At 43.7% G+C, this 13,888-nt stretch overlaps 1 protein-coding gene across 1 annotated transcript in view; it reads right to left on the bottom strand.

The window, feature by feature from the left end:
- Positions 1–13,888, bottom strand: part of iqgap1 (IQ motif containing GTPase activating protein 1) — a 75,355-nt gene that overhangs the window by 22,144 nt on the left and 39,323 nt on the right. The window contains exons 12-17 of the mRNA XM_084154302.1: positions 10,501–10,664; positions 10,004–10,164; positions 8,844–8,968; positions 7,642–7,805; positions 1,039–1,129; positions 475–642 (exon numbers count right to left, since the gene is read on the bottom strand). Coding sequence (XP_084010428.1) covers positions 475–642; positions 1,039–1,129; positions 7,642–7,805; positions 8,844–8,968; positions 10,004–10,164; positions 10,501–10,664 — 873 coding nt within the window. The remainder of the gene's footprint in view (positions 1–474; positions 643–1,038; positions 1,130–7,641; positions 7,806–8,843; positions 8,969–10,003; positions 10,165–10,500; positions 10,665–13,888) is intronic.

Raw genomic sequence — 13,888 nt, 5'->3', positions numbered from 1 at the left:
GCAAAAATCTCTGAAGCTGGAGACTCTTATCTCCCTCACTAACTTTAAGCATCAGTTGTCAGAGCACCTTACCGATCACTGCACCTGTACACAGCCATTCTGAAATTAGCCCACTCAACTACCTCATCCCCATATTGTTATTTATTTTGCTCATTTGCACATATATCATTCCAGTGTTAATACCAATTGTAATTATTTTGCACTATAACCTATTTATTGCCTTACCTCCATAACTTGCTACATTTGCACACACTGTATATATATTTTCTGTGGTATTTTTTACTTTGTTTTGTTTTACCCCATATGTAACTCTGTGTTGTTTTTATCGCACTGCTTTGCTTTATCTTGGCCAGGTCGCAGTTGTAAATGAGAACTTGTTCTCAACTGGTTTACCTGGTTAAATAAAGGTGAAATAAAATAAAAAAATAAAAATAGAGTGCCATTTAGAATGCACACTGTGACCATCCTCCTCACCCTCCTGGGTCTTGTCCTGTTTGACCTTGGCCAGGTCGTCCTGGTAGTTCTGGGCACACTCAGGGGTGACTCCGTAGAGGCCGGCCCCAGGGGAGCGCAGCGCAGCCAGGGTCTGAGACGCCTCGCCACTGTCCACCGCTCCGTTGATGGCCTGGATGGCCTGGGAGACTGACAAGGGAACAGGGAAATGGAGATTAGTCATCATTCCCATAGTTCATCATTCTGTTTTTATCCAGTTTTTTTTATTTGGCTTTTCAGTATTTCATCATGCTCTCCTTACAAGAAATAGCTTGGAACCAAACCTGTGTTCAAATAGTATGTGTTCTTTCAAATACCTTAGCTGTGTTTGATTGAGATTGCCTGGCACGATGGAACCAATGGAATAGTCCCAAATGTGCAAAGCCTGCCCATCTGGCACTTCAGGCAGTCAATAAAATGTATTTGAAAGAAAACAAGTGATACTATGTGAACCCAGGTCTGCTTGGAACCCTGAGAAAAAGGCAGCATTTTATCCCATTTCCCAAACTGTGGTTGTGGGACAGCTAGGGTGTGTACTATTCTTACACTGCAAGGCCTCCTGGGTATCCTTATTGGCCGTCAGTATGGCGTCCTGGATCTCATCCAACCAGAGCACAGCGGAGGGGTCCTGGGTCTCCTGGAAGAAGACCACACACAGAAGCGGTCAGTCTCACACACTTGGTCACTCTCACGTGAAAAACAACACCCACCGGGTCTGCAGCATATTTACTGCCATTCTACTGAATGACCACTGGGGGGCGATATCCTCCTGCTGAATGAAAGTACTTGGGTCTAATTTGCATCCAACCACAATGGCATGAGACCACAGGAAAGGCAACTCTATAGACTAGTACAGGGTGTCACGCCCACACAACTTAGAACAGAATTCCATATGAAAGTACGGGTCATTGGTCATTCCACTTATATCAACAGAAATCCAATCCAATCTCAGGAGATGGAGAATAGAAGAGTCAATAATGAACACCTGCTTATTGCAAAGGCCTACAGAAGGCAGTGAGACACTACATCTTTAGTCTGATATCCAAGTTGCAGAAGTATCCAATACCCTCCTATATCAGTCCCACCTTCCTACAACAGCATTCCCTCCCTGTGTACATTCTTGACCCACATAACACAAGTCAATTGGATTAGCACATTAGCTTACTGAAACCATGACATGACAGTTCAAAACACTTTCTCAAGTATCTGTGTTTTAAGTATACAGTAACACAGAGCTACAGACAGCTCTCCTCTCTCTCTCTCTCTCTCTCTCTCTCTCTCTCTCTCCTCTCTCTCTCTCTCTCTCTCTCTCTCTCTCTCTCTCTCTCTTCTCTCTCCTCTCTCTCTCTCTCTCTCTCTCTCTCTCTCTCTCTCTCTCTCTCTCTCTCTCTCTCTCTCTCTCTCTCTCTCTCTCTCTCTCTCTCTCTCTCTCTCTCTCTCTCTCTCTCTCTCTCTCTCTCTCTCTCTCTCTCTCTCTCTCTCTCTCTCTCTCTCTCTCTCTCTCTCTCTCTCTCTCTCTCTCTCTCTCTCTCTCTCTCTCTCTCTCTCTCTCTCTCTCTCTCTCTCTCTCTCTCTCTCTCTCTCTCTCTCTCTCCCTCTCTCCCTCTCTCCCTCTCTCTCTCTCTCTCTCTCTCTGCTAGCTGTGCTGGTTTCCGGAGTGAGCAGGGCTAGACGCTAATAGGCCAACAGGACAGGCCCATCTTTGTGCCTCCCCCACCTACCTGCCCCTCCCTCCTCCTGCCGTGTTTCAGGGGAGGGGGGCTGGGGGAGACTGATACCAAAACTCAGGGTAGGTGAGATTCCTTGTGCAAGCCAGGCAGGCAGGTAGTGGCAAGCAACAATCCAGGGTGAAGTTGCCCATAGACGCTGATCTTGGGTCAGTTTTGTATTTTCCCCACAAATGGTTAATGTTAGGATTGGAGTGGGGAAGCGGATCCTAGAGCTGTACCTAAGGCAAGCACTGGCTCTCAATCCGTCAGTAGCAGAATAGCTTTATTGACAGTAAATAAGGGGTTAGTGCTAAATCATATTTGTTTGGAAATGATCCTTGCAGCTTGTGGCAGGTAAGCGATACAGAAAGGGTGTGGTGCCAGAGAGGAGGGGATGGGATTAGAAGGACGTATCTTATTAAATCAGGACTCCTGACAAACACACAACTGCTGGGTCGTATTCATTAGGCACCAAACGGAAGAAAACGGACTGAAACAGGGAGGGACTGAAATGCTCATTTAATTTTTACCCATTACAATAGGTTTTTTAAATGTTTTTCGTTGTGTGCCCTAATGAACAGACCCCTGATCAGAATAGAGGAAGTGTAAGCCGATAGGGTGTTGTTCTTAGCCAGTGAACCCTCCCATCATTGCCTCACTAATGCAGTCTAGTCCCTACATGCCCTTCTATAATGTCTTTCTATAGAGGAACTCCTCTATTCCAGGCTGTTGACTGATATCATCAGAGTGGAGTCAGTGGTCACAAAGCAGCTCGTGAATATATACATAAGTAACATAAAAACATCACAACACAGCGAGTGCACATGCACCCCATGGACACACACACACAGAGCCGTGCATGCTTTAATGATGACGTGAGCGATGAAGTTGGACTATTACGGAGCCCCAGGCTTGTCCTCCCACCGTGTTTACTTTGGCCAGTCAAGCAGTCAAGCTGAACCCTCAGACCACAAGACTGGCACAGAAAGATATCACAGGCTGTACATGGGTGTCTGGCATCATATAAAAACACTCCCTGATGAAACATCAGCGTCTGAGAAAGAAATCTGGGCCGTGTTCAGAAGGCACGACGTGGAGTGAAACAGGGACACACTCTCTGAACATGTCCAATAAGAAACACTTGTTTCCTTTTTCCGTTACAAACGTTTTGCTGCGGCGTGCTCTAATGAACAGGGCCCTATAGTCACACACTAGAAACCTAGTTGTGTCTACAAAAGTAGATCTCAAACCTATTGCTCTATGGTCCACCAAAAGGCTTAAGAATTCACTAGTGAATCATTGCACAAAAGTATAGATCTAGGTCTACGATCTGAAATCATATTCCATGTATTAACCTGGGGCCTGTTCAGGAGGGCGTGATGTTATAGAACAGAATAGAACAGATACAGCCAGATACGATCTGAAAGTTTCACCATACTGAATATCCCCCTGTGTTCATTCTCCTTCAACAGCTCCCATTCCTTCCCATCTGCTACTATCCCCATGCCCAACCAACCCCCTCCACCTGCAGCTGTGGAGCACATGAGCCGCATCAGGCCTTTGAAATCCAGCCGGAACTTCCTTTTTCTAACAACTTCCTGTGTCTGTGCCGTGTGTCTGACTGAGTCATCCAATTCTGAATGCACCGCAGTGGAGTCACTCCTAGAGGACGACTTTCAGTCATGGATTTGATCCTTTGGAGACAATGAAGATGTTTGACATATTTGACCCCTACCCCTGTGTGTGTGGTGTGTGGTGTGTGTGTGTGTGGTGTGTGTACACCAAACATTAGGAACACCTTCCTAATATTGAGTTGCACCCCCCTCCTTTTGCCCTCAGAACAGCCTCAATTCGTCAGGGCATGGGCTCGAAAGCGTTCCACAGGGATGCTGGCCCATGTTGACTCCAATGCTTCTCACGGTTGTGTCAAGATGCCTGGATGTCCTTTGGGTGGTGGACCATTCTTGATACACAAAAGGAAACTGTTGAGAGTGAAATCCCAGCAGCGTTGCAGTTCTTGACACACATCGGTACGCCTGGCACCTACTACCATACCCCATTCAAAGGCACTTAAATATTTTGTCTTGCCCAATCACCTTCTGACTGGCACACATACACAATCCATGTCTCAATTGTCTCAAATATCCTTCTTTAACCTGTCTCCTCCCCTTCATCTACACTGATTAAAGTGGATTTACAAGTGACATCAATAAGGGATCACAGCTTTCACCTGGATTCACCTGGTCAGTCTATGTCATGGAAAGAGCAGGTGTCCTTAATGTTTTGTACACTCAGTGTACGTCTGTCTGTCTTGTCTAACACGAACCCACCACAAAGGAGAATCCTCACCTCAGCTATCAGACCCATGGATTGAGGCCACCAGAGCCCCAGAGGGCCCAGGTTAAACCAACTACCAACTAAATGAGTCTACTGTGAAAAGTCCCCTTCTGATGTAGTGTTGGGCTTCGTGCCCTTTTAAGGAAGCAGACAGAGTAGTCCTGGCTTGTTATTTCCTATGCCTGTGAAAAAGATCGGCAGTGAAATGGCTTGCTTTCTTTACTGCCCCCTACCACGCCCCTCCTCCCTCTCTCTCCTTCCTTCCCTCTCTCGTTCCCTAAAAGCGTGATTTGGAAAAAAAAGGGCTTGGCAAACAAATGAGAGTCACATTCCCACATTGCCACGACGAGAGCGCTCGAGATGTGACTGGCCGATTGTTGACAATTATAACATTCTCCCGTTCCCTGGCTTTGAGAGTACGAGGGCGGAGGCCAAGCTAGTCTATCATCTAACATTGATAAGACACATTTACTTTTCTATCTATAGGCCAACTTATAAAACAGGAAAAACTGTGAGTGCGAGAGAAATAGATACACTGTGGGACACTTTCTATTTAATGCTTCTGGCCTTAAGTTTAAGCACTGACGAGTCATTCTGGTTAAAAACGAGGACAAGCCAGTTTCTGTGGAAAGTGCAGCTCACTGAGCTAAACTAAAGCTTCGGCCCAATAACAACTACATCACTTTCCTAATATGTGACTTCTCTGTGTGGTTCTGTTTCTGTGTTCTAAATCTACAGTCTTCCCCACAGCAGTTCACATCCTCTGCACTTGTGTTTGTGGTAAACCATGGCCCTTACCCCTTTCACCCCACCTGCATCTCCTACAGTCTCCTTAACCTTTCTGTTTCACCAGCAAACAGGAAACAACCAAATATGGGACTGGAGCGGTGACATTATATGGGACCGTTACATAGACATGCATGTACAAGAACAACGACACTCATCACCCCACCCAGGCAAGATAACACAGTTAAATGACTCAGAGACAGTGTGTGTGTGTGTGTGTGTGTGTGTGTGTGTGTGTGAGGTCTGATGAGTTTATGGCTTGTTATCTACTTCCCAGTAACAAGACTGACGTAGTCTCTGTCAGCCCATTTGGCTTTGAATTGGGCTATACAGTTTGACTACTGTACATAAAGGCCTAGGCTATTTTAGCCAGTCCTTTTGTTGTTAGGTTGAAAGAAGGAAGAGAGAAAGAAAGAGAGAGCGAGCGAGACGAGAGAAGAGTAAAGGAGAGGGAAAGAGAGAGGGATAAAGAGACGGAAAAGAAATAGACAGAGGGAAGGAGAGACAGATAGTCAAAAAAAGAGAGAATGAAAATGAAAGAAAAGAATGGGTGCGAGACACAGACAGGAAGTGAGTGGGGGGTAGCAGGACCAGCCGGGGGAGCAGAAAGCATGATCACACCATGACATCACTGAGGGGGTTAGTGGGAGTCATGTGGGGATGATAGGGCTGAATCACATGGAGTCAGTCCACTGTCCCTCAGGACATCAGCCTAGAAAACACCACTCAAAAATAATATTTATACACTGACTAAAAATAATATTTACGCATGACCATAATAATATTATGGTTGTTTAGCAGACGCTTATATTGAAAGAAACTTACACATAGATACATTTTTACTTATAGTACGAAGCCTGTAGACCTTAAGGTAGCCCCATCCCACTTCTGACACCAATGTAGCCAATTTGTATAGACCATACTTATTAAGCATAAGTTTAAACATAGGTTAAGCACTATATTTGAAGGTCTGCCTTAGAGATACACTCAACAACCTATTGAAAAAACACCTGTGAAGTAACTGTAAATTAGCTATATTTGCATACAGTGCCTCGTGTGTTTGCATAATCCCAACACAGCATTGTGCACTCGAACACACCCCTGCTGACCTCGGGACCTATTCATCACCAAGCAAACAGATGCTTTGACGAGAAACTGCATCTCTACTCAATTGTAAACAGTGTCTGTCAGTTGAAAATATCTACAGTACCAAATTATCTGCTTCTACTTTGCATATAATATGTAAATAGTTGGGTCAAGTGTGTTTTTTCATCAAACCTTCTCCATTTTCTGTAATTGTAGGTCAAAACATCTATCAGATGAAAACATTATCTGCAGGGCTAGCTCTATGCTAGTGTGGGCGGCAGGTAGCTTAGTGGTTAAGAGCGTTGTGCCAGTAACCGAAAGGTCGCTGGTTCTAATCCCCGAGCCGACTAGGTGAAAAATCTGTTGATGTGCCCTTGAGCAAGGCACTTAACCCTAATTGCTCATGTAAGTCGCTCTGGATAAGAGCGTCTGCTAAATGACTAAAATGTAAATGTAATTCAAGGGCATCCAACACTGATGCTCAAACTCCCATCAGTCATTAATGCTCCGAAACCAGACAAACTCCCATCAGTCATTAATGCTCCGAAACCAGACAAACTCCCATCAGTCATTAATGCTCCGAAACCAGACAAACTCCCATCAGTCATTAATGCTCCGAAACCAGACAAACTCCCATCAGTCATTAATGCTCCGAAACAAGACAAACTCCCATCAGTCATTAATGCTCCGAAACCAGACAAACTCCCATCAGTCATTAATGCTCCGAAACAAGACAAACTCCCATCAGTCAGTAATACTCCGAAACAAGACAAACTCCCATCAGTCAGTAATGCTCCGAAACCAGACAAACTCCCATCAGTCAGTAATACTCCGAAACAAGACAAACTCCCATCAGTCAGTAATGCTCCGAAACCAGACAAACTCCCATCAGTCAGTAATGCTCCGAAACCAGACAAACTCCCATCAGTCAGTAATGCTCCGAAACAAGAGAGACAACAAGCCTATAAAGAAGGAGAAAGTGGAGGAAAGTCTAACACCTACACCCAGGTGACTGGTCCAGTTCATTACAATGCAATGAGAGGTGAGAAAGACACCGTCCCAGTAAAAGCAGAAAGGAGAGTGTGTAATATGTGTTTGTGCGTAACGTAAAGTGTGTGTAAGGTGTGACATGAGTCAAGCAGCTCTGTGCCAAAACACACCCAGTCAAGCAGTTCTGTACCAAAACACACCCATTGTGTGTGTGTGTGTTTATACATAAATTGGTCCTTACATGTGCCTTCTCCCTGCGGGCCTCAAGCAGTTTGTCATAGTAGTGCTGGGCGATGGAGGGGTCTACGTCTGTTAGCTTGGCTGCAGAGTGCAGGAGGGCTTCTAGGGTGTTCTGTGGGTCTCCCCCATCCAGAGCTTCGTTGATCTGACCGATGGCCACGATACCTAGACACACACACACGATTAAGACAACATCTTTATTGTCCGCAAAGGACAAATCATTTGAAGCATTTATGAGCACAAGCACAAGGGCATACAATACATCACAAGGATAAGCCTGAAGACATAGATATGGGAAGGTAGAAGAGACAATCTGGTAACTTTAAAACCCATATGTTAGCATTGTCCATCTATTAGTGGAAGAGATCTATTTTTGACAATGTAATGCTATCTTTTTAAACTACACATATCTTATGACATCACCTTATGTTCTCTTCTTTAACTCAGACTGATGAGGAATGTCCATAGAGTTGGATACAGGGTGCACTTGGCCCAAAGCCTGTTTTAGCATGGGCAGCACCATCGAGTGCTTTCACGGCACTGCCCATGTCACACTAGAGGGCATTATAAAGATAGGAGATGAGCTCTCATGTATATCTCTATGGGAATGTCTCAGACTCTCAAACATGTTGAGGAACACTGAGGTTTAGCGTTCAATACTGTAGATCAAACATGTTGAGGAACACTGAGGTTTAGTGTTCAATACTGTAGATCAAACATGTTGAGGAACACGGAGGTTTAGTGTTCAATACTGTAGATCAAACATGTTGAGGAACACTGAGATTTAGCGTTCAATACTGTAGATCAAACATGTTGAGGAACACTGAGGTTTAGCGTTCAATACTGTAGATCAAACATGTTGAGGAACACGGAGGTTTAGCGTTCAATACTGTAGATCAAGTTAATGATAAGAGATCAGAAAGAGAAGTGATCTTGAAAAGCCAAATAAATGAGGCAGAGTGACGCATGATCACATTGGTCTCCTTCTCTTCTAGATCTATTTGAAGGTTACAAGTCTTGGAAGTGGAGTTCTGCTGTGTGTGTGTGTGTGCATTCTGATAAGTATGTGCATGTGTCTTCCTGTGTGTGTGTGTGTGTGTGTGTGTGTGTGTGTGTGTGTGTGTGTGTGTGTGTGTGTGTGTGTGTGTGTGTGCGTGTGTGTGTGTGTGTACGTGTGCATGCAAGTGTATGTGGTCCACTCACGTTCGTGCTCCTCCTGTATGGTCAAGTTGACCTGGTCAACACAGGCCTGGATGTCGTTCCAGGTCAGATAGTCACTGCCTTCCTCCCTGGCCACTGCCTTCAGCCGCATCAATTCATCCATATACCTGAGACACCAACACCAGGGTTAATGAGTGCTGATCCTAAATTCATGTGAATTATTGTCACCATCTAATTTCTTCTAATTATAACGAACCTCATAGTTATGGACTAACCAGTCAACTGAATAGACAATATTAAACCTCATAGTTATGGACTAACCAGTCAACTGAATAGACAATATTAAACCTCATAGTTATGGACTAACCAGTCAACTGAATAGACAATATTAAACCTCATAGTTATGGACTAACCAGTCAACTGAATAGACAATATTAAACCTCATAGTTATGGACTAACCAGTCAACTGAATAGACAATATTAAACCTCATAGTTATGGACTAACCAGTCAACTGAATAGACAATATTAAACCTCATAGTTATGGACTAACCAGTCAACTGAATAGACAATATTAAACCTCATAGTTATGGACTAACCAGTTTACTGAATAGACAATATTAAACCTCATAGTTATGGACTAACCAGTCAACTGAATAGACAATATTAAACCTCATAGTTATGGACTAACCAGTCAACTGAATAGACAATATTAAACCGGGACATTTATTGAGTGCCAGAAAATGAATTACTGTGGATTACAGACGTACATGTTTACTACAACGTAAATGTAGTTGTCATCTGCAACAACAAAAACACGAAAGGCATTTACATGACCTGGTTAGATGGGTAGAAAACACATGTTAATACATCATTTATACTTTAATATCTCTGAGGTTACTGTAGATCAGGGTCCTTCAATTCCGGTCCTGGAGGGCCGAAACACCTCTGTTTTTCATCCTCTCCTTCTAATCAGGGGCTAATTCAGACCTGGGACACCAGGTGAGTGAAATTAACTACCAGGTAGAAATAAAAAACAGAAGTGTTTCGGCCCTCCAGGACCGGAATTGAAGAACCCTGCTGTAGATGGTGCCAGTCTTTCACAATTTGGGATTGAGGCCTAAAGATTTCTTCAAACGCACACAGCAGGATCTACACAACTAGTGACAGACAAGTGTGTGTCTGTGTCCGTCTCTGTGCGTACCTCTGTGCGTATTCGTCCTCTACGTTACTGAGTCCAGTAACGGCGCTGGCCAGTTGTCTCCACATGGAATTCCGGTCGCCCACGTCCAACGCCCTATTTATCAACACCACCGACGACAACATCTCCACGGCAACCAGTAGCTCCGGGTGGGACAGAGAACCCTTGGGGAACACAACCAGAACGTTCAACTAATCAATACCTCTGTTTGATGATACATTTATCAATATATTGTACTTATTAGCAATAACAGTCATCAATACAGTTGACTTCTAATGCCCAACCATGTTGAACCCTGTGGATTACAGACAGTTTAGCTAACCAATATGTATTTTTAAACATTTATTTATAGATGTATTGTCAATAAGTTTGGTAATATGTACAATCATAAATACACTTGTAATGCCTGACAATGTCCATCTGTGGCTCACATCGATTGAGATGGTGAGTGTGCGCGTCTGTGTGCGTCTCTGCGCGCATGCGCGTGTGTATACGCTTACCTCTGGGCTCTGCTGCTGCAGGCTGGTCAGTTCTCTCTGGTAGAGGTCGGCAGCGCTGGGGTAGACCTCGGGCAGCTGTGCATCAGGGTTCATCAGCTCTGCCGCCGTGTTCTCGGGCACACCTGCTCTGATGGCTGTGTTGATCCTCTCCACCGCCTGCAACACTATATACACAGAGAGACAGGGTGGAAAACAGTATTATATACACAGAGAGACAGGGTGGAAAACAGTATTATATACACAGAGAGACAGGGTGGAAAACAGGATTATATACACATCAGAGAAACATGATTATATACACAGAGAGACAGGGTGGAAAACATTATATACACATCAGAGAAACATGATTATATACACAGAGAGACAGGGTGAGAAACATGATTATATACACATCAGAGAAACATGATTATATACACAGAGAGACAGAGTGAGAAACATGATTATATCCACAGAGAGACAGGGTGAGAAACATGATTATGATGATTAGTGCCTTGCAAAAGTATTCATCCCCCTTGGCGTTTTTCCTATTTTGTTGCATTACAATTTGTAATTGAATGGATTTTTTGGGGGATTTCATGTAATGGACATACACAATATAGTCCAAATTGGAGAAGTGAAATAACAAAATATACAAAAATAACGGAAAAGAGGTGCGTGCACATGTATTCACCCCCTTTGCTATGAAGCCACTAAATAAGATCTGGTGCAACCAATTACCTTCAGAAGTCACATAAATAGTTAAATAAAGTCCACCTGTGTGCAATCTAAGTGTCACATGATCTGTCACATGATCTCAGTATATATACACACACACCTGTTCAGAAAGGCCCCAGAGTCTGCAACACCACTAAGCAAGGGGAACCACCAAGCAAGCGGCACAATGAAGACCAAGGAGCTCTCCAAACAGGTCAGGGACAAAGTTGTGGAGAAGTACAGATCAGGGTTGGGTTATAAAAAAATATCAGAAACTTTGAACATCCCACTGTGCACCATTAAATCCATTATAAAAAAATTGAAAGAATATGGCAACACAACAAACCTGCCAAGAGAGGGCCGCCCACCAAAACTCACGGACCAGGCAAGGAGGGCATTAATCAGAGAGGCAACAAAGAGACCAAAGATAACCCTGAAGAGAGCTGCAAAGCTCCACAGCGGAGATTGGAGTATCTGTCCATAGGACCACTTTAAGCCGTACACTCCACAGAGCTGGGCTATACGGAAGAGTGGCCAGAAAAAAGCCATTGCTTCAAGAAAGAAATAAGCAAACACGTTTGGTGTTCGCCAAAAGGCATGTGGGAGACTCCCCAAACATATGGAAGAAGGTACTCTGGTCAGATGAGACTAAAATTGAGCTTTTTGGCCATCAAGGAAAACGCTATGTCTGGCGCAAACCCAACACCTCTCATCACCCTGAGAACACCATGTTTTTCATCAGCAGGGACAGGGAAACTGGTCAGAATTGAAGGAATGATGGATGGCGCTAAATACAGGGAACTTCTTGAGGGAAACCCGTTTCAGTCTTCCAGAGATTTGAGACTGGGACGGAGGTTCACCTTCCAGCAGGACAATGACCCTAAGCATACTGCTAAAGCAACACTTGAGTGGTTTAAGGGGAAATGGCCTAGTCAAAGCCCAGAATCTGTAGAATGACTTAAAGATTGCTGTACACCAGTGGAACCCATCCAACTTGAAGGAGCTGGAGCAGTTTTACCTTGAAGAATGGACAAAAATCCCAGTGGCTAGATGTGCCAAGCTTATAGAGACATAATAATATAATAATAATAATAATAATAATAATAATAATAATAATAATAATAATAATAATAATAATAATAATAGCCATTTAGCAGACGCTTTTATCCAAAGCGACTTACAGTCATGCGTGCATACATTTTTGTGTATGGGTGGTCCCGGGGATCGAACCCACTACATTGGCGTTTCAAGCGCCGTGCTCTACCAGCTGAGCTACAGAGGACCACTGAGAGACTTGCAGCTGTAATTGCTGCAAAAGGTGGCTCTACAAAGTATTGACTTTGGGGGGGTGAGTAGTTATGCACGCTGGTGTACAGTTCTATTTTTTTTTTGTCTTATTTCTTGTTTGTTTCACAATAAAAAATATTTTGCATCTTCAAAGTGGTAGGCATGTTGTGTAAATCAAATGATACAAACCCCCCAAAATCAATTTTAATTCCAGGTTATAAGGCAACAAAATAGAAAAAATGCCAAGGGGGGTGAATACTTTCGCAAGCCACTGTATACACAGAGAAATAGGGTGAGAAACATTATTATATACACAACACAGAGACAGGAGGACTAACACACTAGACACAGAGAGATACAGGGTGACAAGTATTTTTGGAGCATGTTCTGTAGCAATACTAGTGGAAACAGATTGAATCAGCAAGTGGTTCTGTGTAGGGGAAGAGAGGTGGAGGGGAACTGTAACCCAATCCTTGCGGCAGTTGTCAAGTGAAAAATAAGCTAATATTTCAACAATCAAAACGAAACCTTCTGTTAAAATACACAGCACAGAGAGAGACAAAGGGTCAAAACCACAAACGGAACACAAAGTAGCCTGAATGCCAGTCTGTTAAAAACCATGTGGAAAGGACATGTGATAAGCATACTGCAATCAGCACAGGAACATAAAACAGCCAGTGATGTGGGTAACTAAAGGGTAAACTGCAGTGTTCTAATGCAGGCCATGTCATGGTGAGGATAACGTCAACACCAGTTGGTATTGAGTGAAGAGTAGGGTAGTTGCCCCTAGACGCTGATCTTGGGTCAGTTTCCCCACTAATCAAATCAAATCAAATAAAATTGTATTGGTCACATGCGCCGAATACAACAGGTGCAGACATTGCAGTGAAATGCTTACTTACAGCCCTTAACCAACAGTGCATTTATTTTAAACAAAAAAAGTAAGAATAAAACAACAACAACAAAAAAGTGTTGAGAAAAAAAGAGCAGAAGTAAAATAAAGTGACAGTAGGGAGGCTATATATACAGTAAAATAAAGTGACAGTAGGGAGGCTATATATACAGTAAAATAAAGTGACAGTAGGGAGGCTATATATACAGGGGGGTACCGTTGCAGAGTCAATGTGCGGGGGCACCGGCTAGTTGAGGTAGTTGAGGTAATATGTACATGTGGGTAGAGTTAAAGTGACTATGCATAAATACTTAACAGAGTAGCAGCAGCGTAAAAAGGATGGGGTGGGGGGGCAGTGCAAATAGTCCGTGTAGCCATGATTAGCTGTTCAGGAGTCTTATGGCTTGGGGGTAGAAGCTGTTGAGAAGTCTTTTGGACCTAGACTTGGCACTCCGGTACCGCTTGCCGTGCGGTAGCAGAGAGAACAGTCTATGACTAGGGTGGCTGGAGTCTTTG

Source organism: Coregonus lavaretus, assembly GCF_964263955.1.
Source record: "Coregonus lavaretus genome assembly, chromosome: 37".
Taxonomy (NCBI): domain Eukaryota; kingdom Metazoa; phylum Chordata; class Actinopteri; order Salmoniformes; family Salmonidae; genus Coregonus; species Coregonus lavaretus.
This window is presented reverse-complemented; position numbering and strand designations above follow the sequence as displayed.